The 20,803-nt window shown below is 43.5% G+C and overlaps 1 protein-coding gene across 1 annotated transcript in view; it reads right to left on the bottom strand.

Annotated features, from left to right (window-relative positions):
- HS1BP3 (HCLS1 binding protein 3) overlaps positions 1-20,803 on the bottom strand; it is a 51,843-nt gene that overhangs the window by 27,974 nt on the left and 3,066 nt on the right. The window contains exons 2-4 of the mRNA XM_032104094.1: positions 17,643-17,808; positions 7,007-7,214; positions 4,847-5,066 (exon numbers count right to left, since the gene is read on the bottom strand). Of these exons, the coding sequence (XP_031959985.1) occupies positions 4,847-5,066; positions 7,007-7,214; positions 17,643-17,808 (594 nt within the window). The remainder of the gene's footprint in view (positions 1-4,846; positions 5,067-7,006; positions 7,215-17,642; positions 17,809-20,803) is intronic.

Raw genomic sequence — 20,803 nt, 5'->3', positions numbered from 1 at the left:
GAAACAACAGTAAAGGCACAGAGTCGAAACGCTCCAGGACTCACGAGGAGATAGAAGAACTCTTTCCTAGGGAATACTCACCTCTGTGCAGTTTGCCAGGAAAAACCTATGCCTGAGGAAATATATGCTGACACTGAAAGATTTAGGGAGGCAAAGGAAAAAGGACAGAAGGGAGGAACTGTGTGTGGAGGAGAGCCTCCTGTGAGAGCTGCAGAGAGCTGATGAAGACAGGAAAAGAAAGCTCAGGAAAAGGTGGGTTCTCCCAAAGTGGTGAACAAATATTACCTCAGAAGTTAATTGCAGCTGAAAAAATGCATGCACTGAAAGGGCTGCTGCATCTTTTAACCCATGAGGCAGCCACACTCCTTTTCCAGAGTTGCTGCTACTTTGTTCAGAGGAGCTGGTTTGCAGTCATTTTAATCAGCTGCTGTCTGATGTTTTCTGGAATGAACTGAATGCAAGTATTAAATTCAGTTGTTCTTAACTCCAAAGTGGGAGGAGAGGGATGCTAAAGCTCTTGGCTTCAACATACAAACAGTAAAACTCTGTATTTCACCCACAGAGGAAGAAGAAAAACCCAGTTCAGTTACTGTGATGTGTTTTTTAACTTGCTTTAAGATTAAGACCTAGAAATGTCAACTTGATCTTGCTTGAATTAAGTAAAAAATCCACAACTGGATGCCTGAATTCCCTACAGAAAGCCAAGCCCTAGAGAACCTTGAGGGCAGAGTGGAGCAAAGATGGCAGCAGGCAGAAAGCTCTGTGGGTAGAGGAACATAGGGCCATACTGGCTTTTTTAGTAATGCCTTCACAGCCTGGGCCTGAGCACAGGAGCTCAGTTCAACAATTCAAGCTGTTAGATCAGTCCCTGGTACCCCCCTGGCATGGGACAACCTGCCTTCTGCCAAACCATCCCAACCACAGCCCAGGAGGCAGCACAGGCCAGCAGCCACTTCCAGTGGGCATTCTGGACACAGCCAACCTCACTGAGAGGACAGGAGAATGTCATGGTACAGCCACGGCCAGACACAGCTCAGTCAGCCCTGGCCAAGGCTGGCTGAGCACTGCTGCTGCTCTTGATCCCTGCTTCACACAGCTCCCCTCTCTCCATGCCAACCTCCCTCAAACCACTGGCAAATCACACCTTTTTCCATTGCAGAATTTTCAACAGTACCATCAAGTTCAGGTGAATAGCTAATCCAACTTGTGTCTCTCTTCCATGCCTTGCCCTTCAGAGGATTAGCCTCTTTCAGATCCATCGCTCTTGTTCCTTTCATTCCTAAAGGCATTCCAGTTGGAGAACTCCCTGCAACTGAGACTAGCCACACAGTACTATTTTGCAATTTATGAGGAAAATCCTTTAAAACACTGTTAAAAGATACTGCAAGCTCTAAAAACCCAGATACCAAAGCACCATGGTAGCCTACTAAGGTTTTAAAAATATGTATCTGCAATGGATTTAAAGAAGATTTAAAGAAGAGTGATAAAGAGTGATAAAGAGCAGTGACAAAGCTAAGTCAATATACCTAATATTGCCCCTACAATGGGGAGTTAAATATGTATCTGATTTCCTACTTATAAGGGAATTAAAACATTTTAACAAAGGAAAATTATAATGATTGTGGCTTGAGAAAAAAAAAGAAAAATGACCCAAATCCAAGAGACGCTAACTTTAAAAGAATGCTATGAGATCCTTAAAGCAACTTCCAAGTCACTGTATACTTACAGTGCTAAGAAAAGTGAAATAGAGCTAAAAGTGTGCCACTGCTACAAAAGTGAGTATACTGTAATTTATTCCCTTATGCACAGCTGATATCAAGGGATCATCTTACTCTGTATTAGGAGTGATTTTTCTTACAGGACATGTAGATTCTATCCGAAGCTGAAAAGATTTCTACAAATGTCCAGGAAAACTTGCAGAGTAATTGGTGACAATACACTGGAATACCAATATTCCAAACTATCAAGAAAGGCAGAGGGTGAAGAGAACATATTTAAATGAATTTCAACACTGCATCCCACAAATGTAATTTAATTTTGAGCACCTTTTATTCTAGGAAGAACCAGGTTTCTGGGGCAAAAAAAAAAAAAAAAAAAGGAGGAGTGTTAAACGATGAAAATTTAATCAGAAATATGTATTGTTTTTGACATGTTCCTGATCTGGACAGCAAAAACCCCTGTCTTTCTGTGGTTAAGAATCCCAGAACCACCCTGCTAACACAGAGAGAAGGCTTTGAGGCATAAGAACCATCAAGCAGAGAAACACGAAGCTTGTAGATCATCATTAATACCAACAAAAGATGAAGAGCTGAATTGGCAAGTGAGTTTGCCCACCCGCCATCAGAACAACTCAGACACAGCCTTGAATGTGAGGCAGAAAATCAACAACACTGGGATGTCTCTTCCAGGCAAAAGGAACCAGACCATTATGAGCTTCCACCTAGATGATCACCAGCAATACAAAACTAGAAAAAAAAAAGCCCTAGTTTAGCATCTTACCCCTAAGGCCAGATATTTAAGTGGATATTGGGTGGTTCAGCAGCACAGCAGCACTGCTGGGCCAAATCCAATTCACAGCCTTCTGGCCCAGGAGGAGAAGTTGTTACCAAATGAAGCGTGCTGACAGCATATGGAGGCCTGTGCTACTGGAGCAGTTTCATCCTCATCCAGAAAGCAAAAAACCTGTAAGATTATGCCAAACACATGATTCAATTTAGGTCAGAGCTCTGCTGCTCAAAGCACTCTGGCCACCACTACTGTATGAAATGCACTGGCTTGTTTCAGTGCTCATCCTACATCTTTTCAATGGTTTTTCAGAGAGGAAAGGAACATGGATTTTTTTTTTTTTTTAATTTTTAACCTGAATTTACTAGGCACTAGGGGACAATTTACAACTAAACGCATTTCTCTATCTGCATCATCTCCTGTTTATTCATTCCCATGCCAAAGTAACTTCAAGCACATCTGAAGCACTAAAGCTGTGAGGCTGCAGCTACTTCTTCAAAGCATGTAAGCACCGACCATTTTAACAGGCATAAAATGGTCCCCTGAGAGCTGCCCATCCACTGACCACTAAGCTCCTGCCTTTGGCCTTTCACCCAGACACTTCTTAATAGATGGCACAGAGCTGGGATACAGTGCTGATGTCCAATCTGTTCTCCATTGATGTGAGATGAAAATACCTTCCATGGAAGCAGGATGAGTTACAAGAGAACAGAAACAATGTGAAGTCCAACCCAGGATTCTCATTTCCACTTTCATGTTCCTGCCCCAACACTGTACATGTGAGAGTCAAAAAATAACAATAAAGAGATATGGAAGTTTCTTTTATAGATAGCCAGCCACTCCTTCAGAGTGAAAAACATCTGACTGCATAACATGTCATGCTGCAGCTCTGTCCCAGTGAAGACCATACTTCTTATATAAATGAAGTTATTTTGATTCAGTAAGAATTCTGTACTCAGAAGGAATGGAAGCAATAAACTAAATGAGGATTAAATACCAGATTTTGTCATTCTTCAATCCATTAGAAGACCAAAATAATCAAGACTTTCAAATGCTATGTCAGACCGTGCAGAGCAGAAAAGCAAACTTCTTGCTTTTTTTGGCATAGCAAGCTCTTTACAGCTTCTATTTGTTGTAAGTTGGAAAATATAGCATTGCATTTGCTAACCCAATAGATCATTTTCCTATCCAAAAATGGACAGCTGCTTTTGTAAACATACAAACTAAGGACCATTTTGTGGAAAGTATTGCTTTATCTAACTCCTCATTGCAAATAGTTATTTAAATTTTTAAACTCTCCTTTAACATAAGAATAACTTTGATGCTGGGTAATTCAGCATGTTTTGTCAAAAGAGTAATATCCAATGTTTTCTGGTGATATTTAAAGGATTAAATATTTCAAGTATAAAGGGACAATATCTGGACATCTACAGTTAAATATTATTATAATGGCAGGAGCAAAGTCCAAACAGTGCTTCCAGTATTAATCATCCTATTTGACCAAACTTAGTGTAGGGGACTCCAGCTTAGAACCAAGAGTGAACGATCCCCTGGAAATTATTTAATGTCACTGGGAAGCACCTAAGAGGGGTCTGGCTTGTTACTATCAGTTACTGCCTATTGCTATGCAGAAGCATTTTGAAAGCACAGGCTAGAGCCAAGACAAAGAACATTCTGTAGTGGCTGGTGACTCTGGGTGGCTGAAACAATCCAGTTGGGTCAGTCAGTGCTTACTGAAGATCAAGAACAGCTACACCTTCTCTACTTGGACATCTAAAGCCTGAGACACCCTAAAAAGTGAAGAAAACTGTCTGAAAATTACTGGACAGGTAAACAAACCCAGATACTGATATCAGGAAGCTCTGATTCAATTACTGTTTCTCAAGCTGTTACTGCTTATGCCTTAAATGTCATTTAGCATGTGACACCTTCAGACAAAGGAAAAAGGAAAGAAAAGCGCCCAAAAGCGGCTCCAGATAGTGTAAACAGAGTCCAGTGTACTCCAGAACAGCACATCCAGTGGATGCTGGAGGGTTGATGTTTTGTGGTAGAAGCCTGCAGTGCCCAGCAAAGAACCTTCTGTAGCTGGGACTGTTATCAAGGCATTCACGATGTCCCTGTCACTTGGATGTCCTGAGGAATGCACTGAAAAGGCACTACAATGTTTCTTCCCTCTACCAAGGCACCTCATTCATGAAATGCAGAGGCCCCTCCTCCTCTGTGAAATTTAGCTGAAAGTGGTCAATGTAATAAAAGGCCCAGATGAGGGGACAGTGACATACAACAACTTTATTAGAAAGGCTAAAATTTAAATACCTAATTTATAGGATTTTAGCCATACCTGATTACACCAAGAGGGTCTAAAATTTCCTCTTCTTCCTCATCTCCCTCTTCTTTTTTCTCCTCTTTTTTGACATTTTCCACTGTTAAAAGCTGTGAGATTAAGTCAGGTGTCTTCTCCTCTTTGAAAAAATCCAATGCCTCATTTTCTTCATCTTCTTTCTCCCTGTCATCAAGCATGTTTTTACCCTTGAAGTCAACGGCACTGGAAGATTTTGTTCCTGCAAAACACAGTAATGGAGGCAAAACTGAGTACATGGTGTAACAACTACAGGTTTTTTCATACCTTGCACCTGTTCCTGGTGGTTTTGTTCTGAGGAATGAAGGACATGATCAGCTTCTGTGAATCTCTTTCAAAACACTCCCACTGTTCCCTTTATGCACTGTCATTATGTGTCTGATCTGTTTACTGGTTTAAAGTAGTTAAGTAGAGAAAGATAGAGGAAATTAACTTTATCTGAGACACAGCAGCACATTTATTATTATTTATGTTCCTTCTACAGTCAACAGAAACAATAGAATTTCCACATGGTGATTCATCCCATCCAAATAAAGTCGTGTGAGAAGTTTCTCTCTGAAGTGACTTTTTCTCTCCACTAGCTACAGAGAGACTGTAAAAACTCTGCTTAGATGTAGGTAGCTAACTTTCACATAGCTAGTTGAGATAAAATCCACTTTTTGATACTATTTAATTAACTTGGGCTAAAATTAGAGCACTGGACAGCATTTTTCTAGAATAGCTCTTCAGTTTACACTGAAAAATGAAGCCTGGAGTTCTAACACCCTTCAGTATGCAAGATGCATCCAACTCAGCAAATTCACTCAACTGAAACATAAAACTAAGTCTTCTCACTGTACTTGTTACATGCAAAGGCCAGCAGAATGAGGAGAGAATGGTTCCTTGCTGCCGAGTTTCTGGATGTCCAGATGTCTGGAAGCAATTTAAAATAACGAGACTAGCTAAAAAAAAGGCTAATGAAAACTGTTGTGGATAAAATTTATGGTTACACCATTTTGACTACTGAAGTAACACGGCACGGGAGACTCATCTCACCCAGCTCTTCATGTCTGCATCTGCCAAATCAGGGGTAGACTTACATTATTCTAGGGCAAATTCTGATGAACAGGTCGCATTACTTGCACCCAGTCTGCCCACAGAATGCAGCCCAGCCTAGTTTACCTGCAGATGTACACCATGTAGGTTAACCAGCAGGCAAAGATCAATCAACATGAACTCTGAATTCTCAGTGCAAGGGGTCTGCTTTCAAGAGAACACTGCCAGGGCAAAAAAGCCCCAAACCGAAAACCAAACAAAAACCACTTGAAAACCTTACTACCTGGATCTTTCCAGGCATTAAGCAGCTTTGCCCCCTTTGACTTTAGGAAGCTGCCAATTTCACAGAACTAATCTGGCCACACTTGACACTTCTGCAAAATGGGCTGTTCACACTTGTTAGCATGTTGCAACTGCACTTACTTAAAACTAACCGTCCACTAAGAATCCTGCACAGCACCAGGCTGGAGCATTCCCTGCTTGGCAGCTCTCAGCTGAATTAAAAGCAGAGAACTCGTATGTTCCATTCATTCAGTAACACCCAAGGGACGTAAGAACGGAGCTATACGAATCACCAGAAAAAACAAGAGCTGGACATAAGGCTAAGGAAAACTAAGAAAAAAAATTTAAAAAAATTAAAGAGAAAAAAAGCTAACCAGAGAATGCATTTAACTAATAAAGAATCTGTCTCCTATTTAAATCTTTCTCAGAGTCAATAATTTGCACGAAAACCAGACAAAACATGGAAGAGTCGCTCACTAAAAGGGAGACCCTGCACTGTCCCTTTAGGGTCCACCTCCCCACTGACAACATATGACTATTTAGCTTTCTAAACTTGTATGTTCTGAAGCACAGCAGGACATCAGAGACAGGACAGCACATTGCTTGCTTTGGAGGTATCTATCAACAGCTCTGAATGAGGCGTGTGTCCACTGAGAGGAGGGAAAAACACTAGCAAACATGACTGTGCAGCACTGTAAATGCACATGAGGATATTTTCAGTGACAGCCTTTATTCTGGCATTCTATAGTTTTTGGCTACCTTTGGAACTTAACACTTCCATAAAGCACATTCATGGGAGACGGGACACTCACATCTCTTAGTTACCTAAAAATTCCAGTAACTCCGGACTCGTTGCTAGACCCTCATCCTTGGAAATGAATTTCATTATATCATTGAACATAGCTCTTCGTTCAGAGATGTCAGATTCCCCCACAAAGAGAACTTTTCTAGGCAGGAGTGGAAGAGAAACCTGTGGATACCGTGCTGCCAGTCTCTGGTAGAGTTCTTCGATCTCGCTGTACTTCTTAGAAACCTGCAATGAAAATGTGTTGCCTGGGTTAATTTCTTTGCAGGAGAGACAGGAGCAGCAAAGAAGCAGTTTAAGTGCTGTGAAACATTAACTGTGGAAACTGAAGTGGAAAACCATGCATTAGCAAGGAGCTTTATATATGGCCTAGCAAAAACCTGTTATGTACCAAGTGAATCCTCAAGCATTGTTGCTGGTCTTCTAATTGTGTTATTAAAATCCACTGCTTAATGAAATTAAAGTTCATTGCCAGAATCCATTTGTCTGACTCATCAGCTAATGAAATACTGGGAAGGTCACTGCTCCAGATACTTTTCTGACAGCAGGAATCCTTGTCCACTAGAAGTGATGCCCAGTCCTGAGACAGGAGGGAAGAAAAGCCCTGCCTGGTAGGTATATATTGGAGAAGGCTGCCTATGTCTTTGCACTATTGTCCCATTCCTCACTCCTGGTGGCTTCAGTGCCCTTTGGCTGCTTAGGACTAAAAAACTGTCGTGTTTGCTGCCCTGCAGAGCACATAACACAAAAACCTAAGGGGAAAGACCTCAGCTGACCCCTATCTATTCAGTTCATCCATGAGAAAATAAAAATCAACAACTTGGCCATGGCCTAAAAGGTTCTTATACAGGGAGATGCCAACAGTGAATGGAGTAACTCCTTCTGCAGACAAAGACAGGAGAAATAAGGCTCAAAATATTACAAGAAAAGCAACAGCTATGGGAATGTTGGTTAGAAAAGGTGTGGCTTCTATGCCACATTAAGTACTGAATTCAGTAGCTTAAACCAATACACAAAACCCGCACACAAAACTCTGATATTACAGATGCAATGAGGGTGACTGTCATGTTCTGCAGTATTATACAGATAATATATTTGCCAAGGCCCCACATGGCCTCATAATCTACTAATGTGTTTCAATTAATACAGACATTAAAAAAACAACCCAAGAAATTGTGCTAGTGGAGTGCATAGGACACAGATATTCTTTTAGGGTCCAGCTCTTATCCTCCTGTAACACGTGTTTCTGAACTCCAGTGGAGTGAACCCTGATTAACACTGCAGTATGTGCAGTATTGCACATACTGAGATGGATAAAAAAGATGGAGACACACAAGCACCACATCTTGGAATGCAGAAATGCAGAGTTTTCCCATCAACACAGTGATAAAAGAAAGTCAACCTAACAAAATGCACAGAAGGGAGATGAGCTACAGATTAAAGCAGAATCCCTACACTGCACCTATACAAGCAAACTAAACAGCATCAGGCACATTCCCAGGCACTGGAACCTGAGACCATCTACTAGAAACCTCATTTATAGTGTCTACTAGAACCTGACAATGTCTGGCACAGCTCCCACACTCTGGGCAGCTATCATGCACCCAGGTAACTCTTCAGCCCAAGATCTGGCCCAGTGGAGAGACCTCTCAGCAGCCAGTTTGAGTTCTGATGCACACTGCAGATGGTAAGAAAGTTTAATCCTGCACATGCAGCCAGACTGTGCGAGCTGCTCTCCAGGCCAGGGAACAGGCCCTAACAATAACAGGCACACCTCGACCAGTTCACTGATTCAGATCTGGGCACAAACAGCAATAACCACCTCAGCTTTTACGCTTCCCTGCCTTTTGCAGTAATTATCAACCTAGCCAGATGATTTGGAAAAGCATTTGCATTTCAGCTGTACAATGTTCACTGTGGGTTCAGTGTCCAGTCACAAAAGGCAAGCAACTCTGTAACACACATCTGAAACACAACACCCAACCTGAGTTGACAAAGGAATGAAAACCAAGAATTTTAGACTTGTAAAAGCAACGAAGGTTAAGTGTGAGCAACACTGTACTCCACATGCGGGATCTGAAATGCCATTCAGCAACCAAGTATTAAAGTTAAGGGCAATAGAGATGTTCCTGAATATCGTAATCTTCCCATCTAAAGACACCTAAAAAAAAAGAGGGGAAAGCAATTCCAGAGTTCCTGAATTGCTGTACATTTCTAGTTTGATAGATCCCAGTAGCACTCTGAACAGGGTATGATGCCTGAGCACCTCCCAACAATACTTTGTAAGGTCAAATGTAAGGGCAGTAAGGAATTCACTGGTGCTCTTTCAAAAGAATAAACACCACTACCCTCCACCCAGGAAAAAAAAAAAAATTAAGTCTGATTTGTGAAAAACATTTAACATCTAATTAATTTCAATAATAACTACCAAATTAATTTCTGAAAGCATTACAAGACAGCAGCCAATCAAGGTTATGCCAAAACAGTTTTTTAAAATACTCTAACACTGAACTGAGATACACAAACTTATTTCTTTCCCCACTTAATTTTCATTCCTCCTCTATCAAAGTCTGTAAATTATTCATAAATCTCAATTTATGTCTAATTACACCACTGAACCTAAAGCAAACGCACACCCTCGCATCCCATCACTAATTGCGCCTTTGTGGATCTGCGTGGGCTTTGAACAACGCCGGGAATGCACACGCAACATGGAATACCAAGTGCGACAGCACTGTCTCCAAAGCATACTAATGTGCTTCCCAAAGCCTGCAGCACACCGTGCAGGCCAATATCCAGCAGTGCCGCGATGCCCTCTGCTGGAACACCCCGCTGCACCAGTGAGGTGTCAGACCTACAGCCAAAACCATTCCCCTAAGCTTACCTAAGCTCAGAGGGGGCCCCTGCAAGCCCCTGCCAGCTGGGGGCTCCTCACCCACTGTCCCTGTGCCTCAAGCCCAGGCAGCCACAGGCTCCTTGACACCCTTGCTCAGCTGTGCTGCCAGATATACCTTGGGTTTGGTGCTGGGAATGCTGTGGTAAGGCTGGCTGAGCCCAGACTGGTGCACTGAGAATCACAGAATGGTTTGGGTTGGAAGGAACCTTAAAGATTATCCAGTTCAATATCGGAGGGACACTTTCCACTAGACCGGGCTGCCCAAAGCCCCATACAACCTGGCCTTGAACACTTCCAAGGATGGAGCAGTCACAACTTCTCTGGGCAACCTGTTCCTGTATCTCACCACCCTCACAGTAAAGAATATTTTCCTTATATCTAATCTAAAAAACCTTCCCTTCTTCAGCTTATGGTCATTCCCCCTTGTCAATTCCAGGCCCTTGTAACCAGTCCCTCTCCTTCTTTCTTTCAGCCCCTTTAGGTACTGGAAGGGGCTCTAAGGTCAGCCTGGAGCCTTCTCTTCTCCAGGCTGCACAGCCCCAGCTCTCTCAGACTCCTCACAGGAGAGGTGTCCCAGCTCTATGACTACCTTTGTACCCTTCCTCTGGATCTGCTCCAACAGGTCCATGTCTTTCCTGTACTTGGGACCCCAGAGCTGGATGCAGCAGCACAGGGGCCTTACACAAGTGCCAGCCAGGTTCCAGAGAGTGTATTTTCTCAGGTCAAATCCCAGACATCACACAGAGCATTCTCACACCTTTCCAGTCAGAAAGCACTGCTCTGCCGTGACAATTCTGGACCTTTTCAATTTGACATCCTCTGTCAGTTTTCCAGGAGAAAGGTGTACCAGCATGGAATAAAATTAAACCTTGCTTTTCCTGGTTATCACTTACAGCCCTTTGAAAATCCTTGATGGATCCTATGGCCCAAAATGTCAGGATGACAACTAAGCGCTACTCTAAACCCCATTTTATCAATCCTATTAAGTAAACAAAGTTCCATTTGATTAACATCCAAATATTTTTCTTCTGCTGCCTGTAATTCCTCCAGGTCTTGATCCTGCAGCTATCCTCTCCCCCTCCATGCCTCTAACTGAACTCTGTGAACACCACCTGTAAGTCAGCCTGAGCGCACACACTTCAAGGAGCTCTGTCAAGTCACAATATCAAAGGCTCAATCTGTTTCACTTCAAAAGAGTTAATCATGCAAATACAGCAAAGCATGTGCACATTTGCCAGGTCAAGACCCTATTTGCCTGTAACAATTAACATCCAACACAGAACTTAAAAGAGAGACAGAGATGGGTTGGATATTTTTTTTTTCACTAGGAACAAATAAATAAGTTGAATGTGATCAAGTATCGCTAGAAGGTTAAGAAAACCAACGGTAAGTTCAAAGTGAAAGCCTGAAGTTTGCTGCTAATCCCTCAAATCTCATGCATGTGCCTTGCCCCCCTCTTCCCAAGGGCCTCACGCATGAAAGTACACACCGGAATGGCTGCAGGATACGAGCCTGGGACTCGCAGTTGTGCGCAGAATTTGATCCCACTCAGTATTAATGCGACTTAATGCCTCCTTTCCCTTTAAAGCTCCTTTTACTGCCCCATTTCTGACCTCAAACTTGTCACCATATGCTTTGTATCTACTGCAAAGATTTCAACAAAATGGAGGTCTTAGAGCTAACTCAAACCCTTTGCCAGCCAGTGCACACCAGCAAAGAGCACTCTTGATTTTACAGTATTTCATGAAAAACAGGGCTACTGTGACTTTCTTCTTACAAAGCCCACTTCTTAACACTGTCAGAAAATGGAGATCCAGCAGCTCTGTCCTTTAAAAGAACTAGCTTTGGGTACAGGAATCAAAAGCATCCCTTCTTCCAGGCAGCACAACCCAAGCTTTCGCTTGGAAACTCCCAATTCAAGCCGTACCAGAATTAATGCTGCTCGGTGACCCCGTGGGTATGCATTACGGTAGATTTTAATTACATGACCACATGCTGTTCTCCCCATCTGTTTTGCCCAGCAGAAGAGCAAAAACTCTAATATTTCTTTTTAATCAACATGAATCCTTAGTGGCTCCTGAACCTATTGCTACACTGAGCATGGATTTCTCCCCCCCCCCCACATCACAGAAGTCATAAAGTGGAGGAATTTATCTTCACAACACACCTGTATGGTCAGGAAAAAGCAACTCCGATGCATAGATTTTGAGGCCCAAAAAGAGAAGGCCAACATATGCAAAAAGGCAATGATGAAAACATAAATGAAGATACACCCATGTACTCATACATCCCCACATTTTATGAGAGGAAGACAGTTCTATAGTAAATGCCTCCCTCAATTGTGCTATGCCTGTCAAACACCAGTAGTTATTTGTTCAGCTTTGAAAAAGAAAAAACTTGACTAACAAATAACTTGTACAGAAGAATCAAACTGGATGCAGACACAAAGAGAAGGCACTAAAGGCTGGGTGGATTTTTAATAAGGCTGGGAAGGGAGAAGTTAATTGCTAAAAAAGCTGAGGTGTGGCTAAAAGAAATGCTTCTAAGAAAAGTAAAGCCTTTTCTTTTTATCACAGAAAATGGCAATTCTACAGGCAATAATTAAGTATCACCTTGGCAGCAGTACCAAAGAGAAAACCAATTTCCCTCTTTCGATAGTACAAGAGTATTGTGACCTTTGAAAGAAATGCAGCTGACTTTAATTACCAAATATAACCTTAAGGTTAAGCAGTTCTACAACCTTAATTTAGCATTTTTTAAAATTAAAGAATCCCTCCAGTTTCTAAGAATTTAGATTTGAATGTCATCACAGAAGTGAATTTCTTCTTCTGTTAATGCTTCACAAACATTTTAATTAGAGATGCCTGCCGTGATGCTGATTTTGCATAGTCCTATTAAGGCTGGGGAATAGGGCACTCTGGATTGCTCAGACCCACAGTAAAGGCTCCACAGGTCAGATCTGGAATCTCTTTTTCATGTTCATCTGTTTTTTGACAAAGGGCTTTAATACACCTCTCAGTCTTGACAGGATGGGAGGACAGAGCCTCACACTGCGCCAGGGCAGGTTCAGGTTGGACATCAGAAGGAATTTCTTCTTGGAACAAGTTGTTAGACATTGGAATGGACTACCCAGCGAGGTGGTGGAGTCAAGAAATGTCAGGACACGGCATCTGGTGCCTGGTTTAATTGACAAGGTGGTGATCGGTCAAAGGCTGGATCAATGACCTTAAAGGCCATTTCCCACCCAAATGATCCTGTGATTCGACCCAGTGTGGTCTACATCGCATCCCAGAGATCACAGCTAGCTTAGAGGACGCTTTTGCCGTGCTCACCATCATTTTCCAGGGGGAAGAGGAGCCGCTGGAGCCGCACACGCCGCTGACCCCGCTCCCGGCGCGCTCGCCGCTGCCGCCCAGCGCCCGCCGCGCGCGGTGCAGGCCCTGAGGGCAGGGCGGGAGCGGCGGCGCCTCCGAGGCCTCAGGGACCGGGCAAGGAGGAGCCACAACACACGCACCTGGCTCCTCCCCAGGTGGCCAAAACAGAGACAATCCGAAAATCCGTATCCAGAGACAATGAAAACCCTACCATGCCTGCCTGCCTTCTCTAACCCACCCGTCACCTCAGCGCTGTGACGTTGGCTCCTTCCTCCAACTTGACAGTTTCAACAAAAGCAAAAAAGATGTCCCGTCTCCCATTCTGCTCCAGAACAGGCACACAGTAGTTTCTTCTTCTTCCTTCAGATGTCTCATCTCACTCTGCTTTTTGATACAAATCTGATGTGTTAGATCTGCTGCCCAGTGTAACCTCATCATTCTCTGCTGTTCCCCAGGTAGTGGGGAAGGGTCACAGCTCTTGTTTGTGCTGCTCCAGCATCCAGCAGAACAGGGCACTGCACAGACAGTCCAGGTGCAACCCACATTCCCTGGCAGCCACAAGACTGGGACTTCTCTCCAGGTTAAGCTGTCTGTCTCAGCTCCCATGACTGTGAGAATCTTTTGGTAAAATGTGACTGAAGCTCAACTCACCCGAACATAGGGTAGCCAGTGGTACCTTGGATGCTGTACTGTATTCTCCTCACTGTTTCAGGGCAGTGCCAATGCCTTCATGTCCTCCGTCACACCTGCCAGCCCTGTGCACACACCTACTGTAATTTAGGGTTTCTCAAATGGTACCACACATTTATGTTATGCAAAGTGAGCTCCCCCACTCCACAGATGCTCAGCTACGTCCTTTTCTGCACCGACTGGGATGGGAATTTAGAAAAGCAAATGCAGACATCTAATCATAGAGAGCAGATTATTCTGCCCAGAAACAGGCATCCCATGCCATCTGAGAGGCTTTGGGGTATCCAACAAGCTTGTGTGGGGCAGGCAAATACCACACAAAAATCTATGGGAGACCTACAACCTTCTGAAGGCCAAGTGAAAAATCCCAGGGCACCGCCAAGTGCACACAGTGACTTGTGTGCAACTCTATTGACCCTCAAGCATTTTAGCCTGTATTTGAAGCCCCCCACCGCAGCTGTCTAAAATGCAGATGCTTTCCCTCTATGGTCAAAGAAGAGAGACATTTCCAGAGGATGAGTCACATCATTCCCCTTCTCCCCACTGACCATACAAGCAGGGACAGACTCAGATTAAAATATCCAACTTAGAGAGAGCTAAGTTAGGACAGGTGAATCCCTCTGTTCCTTCCAGTAATACATACAGACAGGACTCATCGGAATGAATCGATGGAAAACATCCATTCTCAACCTCCCAGCTCATGGTTTTAAATTACTCTCACACAACAAACTATATAATATATCATATTTAGTCAGCTGAAAAAAATGTAACTGATGAGACAAATGTTATTCTCGTCAGGCTCCACCAGTTTTCTTCTTCATGAAGAATGAAATGTCAGGAGGCCTCACAAGAGGAGAAATCAGGAAGGTTCATTTCACTTGAGAAGAGCAACTGAATGCTGAAAATCCTCCCAGAGAGAGCAGACATGGGAACACACAACCCCAGCAAGCAGGGGGGCCTCAGTACTAAGTCTGTTTCTCCTCTTTTATGGACAATCTGATTTTATCAACTTATTCTTAAATGACACAAAATGAAGTTAGATGATAACAGCCCAGTTTAACACCTCAGCTGTAGTCAGATTCTATCTTCCACATAACTGTGTGGGAATATTACATAATATAAGCAGGCATTGCTGCATGAAAAAAAAACAACTGCACATCCCCTTCTCCTATCTGCCCATGTCTGGCCCTTCCTTGTCCTAAAACAAATTTTAATGAGGCTGTGCAACTCACAGGCTCAAGGAACAGGTGTGTGTTGGGTTGACCCTGAGTTGATGGACAGTCTTTAAGACCAATTACGCTTCTCACAATTTACATATTTAAACCGCACAGAAAGGCGGGACTTCCCCTTTTTGGTCGGAGCTCGCCTGCTGGAAGGTGGGGGGGGCTCGGAGCCTCCCGGCCCCGCTGGGCCGGGCCGGGGCCACTGCCCCTTTCCCCCTTTCTCAGCACCACGGCACGGACCCTGGGTCGCTGGGGGGGACTGTCCCAGAGCCGCAGGCAGCTAAAACCAGCCATGGACTGCTCACAGCTAAACCCATCCAGCGCAGCTTCTGGGGACAGGCGGGTCCCTCTCCTCTCCATGCGGAGCCGGCGGAGCCAGCGGGAGCCGGCAGAGCCTCCTGTCTGCAGCCAGCACACTTCGTGCTGAACTGAAGAGGACACCGTGCAGCCAGCAGCACAGAGGGAGCGAGGCTTTCCCCACCGTCAAGCCCGAACAAGAACACCCTTCAACATGGCGGTTTCAGAGTCAGAGAAAGAGAAGTGAGTCACGTGGGACGGAGCTGGAAATGGCGACGGGAGAGAAGAGGGCGGTGCCGCGATTCTGGCGCGCAGCTTAAAAGAAACCTTCTTGCATGCCGTGGTAAGAAACCGTAATACCACAAACTGTTTGTCTCTTTAATCCAATGAAAGAACATGGGGGGATGGAGTATCCTCGTGTGCCTGTGAAGATTGTGAAGAATGCCTATGCCAGGCTATATAGAAGTAGTGAGAGGCTGTTAGAGACTTGTGGCGAAGAAAAGCCTCTGTGTGCAGGCCAAAATAACTTATCCTTAAAAAGATGAATAACCCCATGTGATGGCCCATGTTTTGTAGTATGAAAGAACTGTGAAATTCTTCATGGGAGAGATGTTCTACACACAGCAGACTGTTTGTTTCCGGGCGGGTGTGCTGTTGGTGGCAGTTTGGGAACCACGTGCAACTGAAGGAAAACCTTTTCTTCCTTAAGCATAAGAGAAAGACTTTTCAAGAACTGCAACACTGACTAACATCCCATGTTCTGTTATCCCTTGTGTGAGCTGGATAAAAGGAGAGAAGTGCTGGAAAGGGGGGGGGGGGGAGGAATCTACTTTAATTTTGTTTCGTTGTTTTCTCTTTACTTTTAATTCTGTTAGTAATAAAGCTCTTTCATTGTACTGCAACTGTTTAAGGTTTGTGCCTGCTTTGCTTTTCTCCTAATTCTTATCTCACAGAAGAAAAATAAGTAAATAATGGATATTTTGAATCAAAACCACTACATTTAATTGGTGTTTCCGCCCGGTTTCGAACTCAACCCGCTACAAGGTGTAAATCAGTACTGAATAACAACCCCCAAAATACCCATTTTTAGCCGGGAGCAGTTCCTCAGCTGACATTATGGAATAGCCACATGACACTGGCACACAAAGGGAAACGCTGTGGGAGCAAGAACAAGCAGCCAGGGATGAGGAGGGAGACTCCTATGCCATCACTGCTGCTTTATATATAGCATAAGGTGTGGGATAAATGCAGGAGATCTCATCAAGCATCTCTTTACAACACTGACAGATGTTTATCTGCAAATCAGACGTAAGTTTAAATAGGCTTTTATCAATCATCTTTCATGGAGTGTGAGTTACACTACAGGTCATGGTCTACCAGGTAACCACACACTCACATCACTCTGACATTACAGTTATTGCAAAGACATCTGAAAAGGGCAGATGTTCACAGGATGCAAGAGGGTGTGTCCTTTTACAGTCAATGGACAGAGAAATGCACTTCTTGGGAGTGGTTCAGCAGGCAGCTAAAAGAAGATCAAATAAAACACCCTAAAAGCATCTTTTCCCATCAGGTTGATAGACAGTCCCAGGTGAAACAGCTTAAAGTGGATGTGCACATGCCATAGATGACATTAATTTCACCTGTTTTAAGTCATGTGCTGTGTTCTCAAACCTTTACTCTGCAGGTATATTGGAAAAGACAATCCAGCTCAGTAATATTCTATATGGACACTTCCTTGTAAAACTCTCTTACCACGGATTTTAAAAGCCGTGTCAAGGTAATGGGTCCTTTCAAATAAGCTGTTACATATTTATTTCATGCTTATGGACCATGGTCTAGTATTGATACATACATTAGAGAAACTAATTAGTAGCAGAACTTACAAAAAGCTTAATTGGTTTCTATTTGTTGATCCATACTGAAAAATGCATTAAAGGCAACAACAGTCATTGCCACTTTTAGCTCCTGGAATAAAAAGTGCAATTACTGTATGTATAATGGAATATACATAATGGAATAGGAATTGGAGAAATGGTACAGACTGTGTTGTCCTACCAAGGACCTTGACCCAGAGAGGCTGTGATTGATGACAAATTATCTGCTACATCACGACAGAAATAATCAAAGCTGATTAAGAAAGTGATCACTAACACAGGTCTGATTAAATATTTACCATAAATTGAACCACATCTTCAGGCTTGTGCTTTGCTGATTTGAAGGCAGCCAACCGGGTAACAACGACAATGTGATACTCGACATGGCCAGACATCATCTTCCCATGGATTTCCTGGTATTCTGGCACTGACAAATCCAGCCCTGTGTGTGTATTCTGAATTTGCCTAGGGAAGAAAATACACAGAGTTCAGGCATTGGCACAAAGATTTTTAACTGTCCCTCTCCCAGGATCCGATTAAAAGCCCAAGAAAATCAGTGCAAAGGTTCTCATTGGAACAGCACATCAGATAGACCCAATACTGTTCCTACTCTACAACAAGACAAATTTGGACATGGCCTGTATTCCATGACAAAGCACCTGCCACAAGCCACTCCAGGCAACATGCCAGGAACACAGCATTTCTCTGAAGAGATGCAAATTCATTCAGAACAGGACTTTACTCACAAGAATTGAAAGTGCTCTTAGCCAGCATGGCAGGGAGAAGATCCCATGATCTCTCATCAGGTTTATTTTGAGAAAAAGGTCTGTTCATTGTGACTCATGCCAAGCCCTATCCACCTCTCCTTTATCTAAGGACACTCCCAGGAATGACAGAGACAATAGCTGAAAGGGGCCATGAAAGGAAGAAGCAGCTCCCTGGAGCACATGGACAACTTGAGGTCAACACCTTTGTGAAGAGCCAACCAGGGAACTTGTTGTCAAACAGTCTAAATGGCACACTAGCCAAAACATCTTGGCTTTCCCACAGAAAATCCCACTGGAAACAGAACTACCTGTCCTTTCATACCCAGTTAAAGAAGACAATCACAGCATTAACCTCTGAGAGTTGCCAGCAGTCAAAACCACCCACAGCTCCTCTTGAAGGAAAATGTAACAGGGGACCTGCTGCTGCAGTTTACTCAATGCATTTTTTTCCTCCTGCCAGCTTTAGATCCACAGAACTGTGGTGTTACCCTCCCCCTGGATTGCCACCCAAGGAAATATTTATGATGTTTTTGCAAGAGGAATGCCAGGATCGTATTGGAGTGCTCACACATCAATAGGAAGACCAAGCAGCTGCTGTTGGAGCATTAAACAGTATGTTTAATGAACTAAACAGTCTGTTTCAATAGCCTGAAAAACAAAACTGATCAGAGGTCCATCCCTTCCCCAAAGTTACCCTATGCCAAGCCACAGCACACTTGCTATCACTGGAACCGAATATTCTGCCAGAATCAGAAGTTTATCATCCAGAGGACTGAATACCCTCTGAACAATCTCTGAATACATCCTTCCTATGTGTGAGTGAGTGTTTTTTACTGAAATCAGAAGAGACTGATTAAAAGAAAACCAAACTAGGATCACTAAAGATTTTTTCTGCCTTTTTAAACCTTAACCATGAGGATTATCAAGTCCCACCTACCCTGGATTTTCTGTGGATTGCAGAGGTGGCTTGTGGAATTGTTACCTCCTCCTTTAGGAAGTTTAGCTACATTAACACAGGTGCCTTTTCACCTAAGGATACACAATGCATAGAACTTAATATACACTTCAAGAGGCTCAAACAATCTAGTTTCAAACGAAGTTTCAAAAGACTCCTCCTGTCATGTCAAAACTCGATCAGTTCTTATGAAACCTGAGCTTCCCCAAGAAGGCAAGCTCTGAATCTCTAATGCAAAGTTTGAATAAAAATCCTTTTAAAGAGAGTATCTTGGGAGTTCTTGATAAATACGACAACAATAAACAAGGGCACAGACCCAGTTTTGTACCCAATCCTCTTTGCAAGCCATGTTTAAAACATTAGGGCTTTAACAACAGCTCTACCATCTCCAGTATTTTGACGATGCTACTCTGTCTGCTCCCATTCTGTTCTCATGTTCTGCCAGCCAAGAACTTGACTTTACACATCCAGACAAAATTTTGTTCTCAGTTACACACGGCTGGCTCTCACACAGGACCAATAGTGCCTATGTGTGAATACAGAGGTGCCTGGCTTTCACACAGCAGCCTGTGGTACCTGCAACTACAATCATCCGGAGTGCTGCCACCTTCAGTGGCAGCCAAAATGCTGACTCAAAGGGCACCTACCAGTAAAAGCAGCTGGATCTGGAGTTTTTTAGAATATACCTGCAGCAGAGGATATGCTCTTATAAGAGACTTACAGATCACAACTGCCTTAAACACTGTTAAGAGCACCAAAGGACTTTGCCCGCTATGGCAGACTGCATAAAGAAGCAACCCCACCCCAAATTTGCCCCTGTGAATTCCTGAAAATATGGAAAGTAAATTAAGCCACGTGATGGGGACTTGAGATAAGATAAAGGTGGTACTATTGATCAAATTATCTCAAGCCTAAGAGAGGCAAACAAGGCTGGGGGAGTAGAGTGTATCACTGCAAGGAGTCCACGGGGAAGACCAGCTCAGCAGCTGTGCTGAAGGTCAGCTCTGACTGGAGGAGACCATAGTCCACTGCCTCAAAAGAAGAGACATACTGAGCACAGGACATTCACACTCACATGTGGGCCTGAAGGTATTTATCCCTTCTGATGGGGCATAGCAAGCTCAACTAGAGGCAGCTGTCATGTCTTAAAAGGTCATAAACCATCAAAGACACCCAAAGCATCCCAGACTTACTTCTGGGGCCTTCCACCAGAGGACCATACATGATTCAGAGTAGCAAAAGACAGTGCAAAACTTCCCCCTGCAAGGGAGGTGCTTGGGCATTCCCACATATTCCTAAATGTATATTAAACTCTAAGTTTTGTGGGACCCCTACCACCTAAAAGGATGAAGGACCAACAGAAGAACACTGCTGGATCCACAAGGTGAGTGATTATCTTTCTACTTAATTGTTCTCTCTACTTCTCCCCCCACCCTCTTTTCTGTGTCTTTGTCTCTCTCTCTCTCTCTCTCACATTTTACTGTTAAATCCGTATTATTGATTTTGGCATATGGTCTCATTTGCACATTAATTTGGGTAGAAACATCTCTGTCTAATAATCACAATAATTGGATCTTAACAGCTCTCCAGATGTGCAACCACTCAGAAGTTGTGACTGCAGCTAAGGCAGCTAAAAGGTCTGTCACTTGTACTCAGGACTTGTACTTACTAAACCAGGGAAGTGTGAGTTACCAGTCCTTGAAAGGATGTGTAGATGTGGCACCTGGGAACAGGGTTT

The sequence above is a fragment of the Corvus moneduloides genome, chromosome 3 (assembly GCF_009650955.1).
Source record: "Corvus moneduloides isolate bCorMon1 chromosome 3, bCorMon1.pri, whole genome shotgun sequence".
Taxonomy (NCBI): domain Eukaryota; kingdom Metazoa; phylum Chordata; class Aves; order Passeriformes; family Corvidae; genus Corvus; species Corvus moneduloides.
This window is presented reverse-complemented; position numbering and strand designations above follow the sequence as displayed.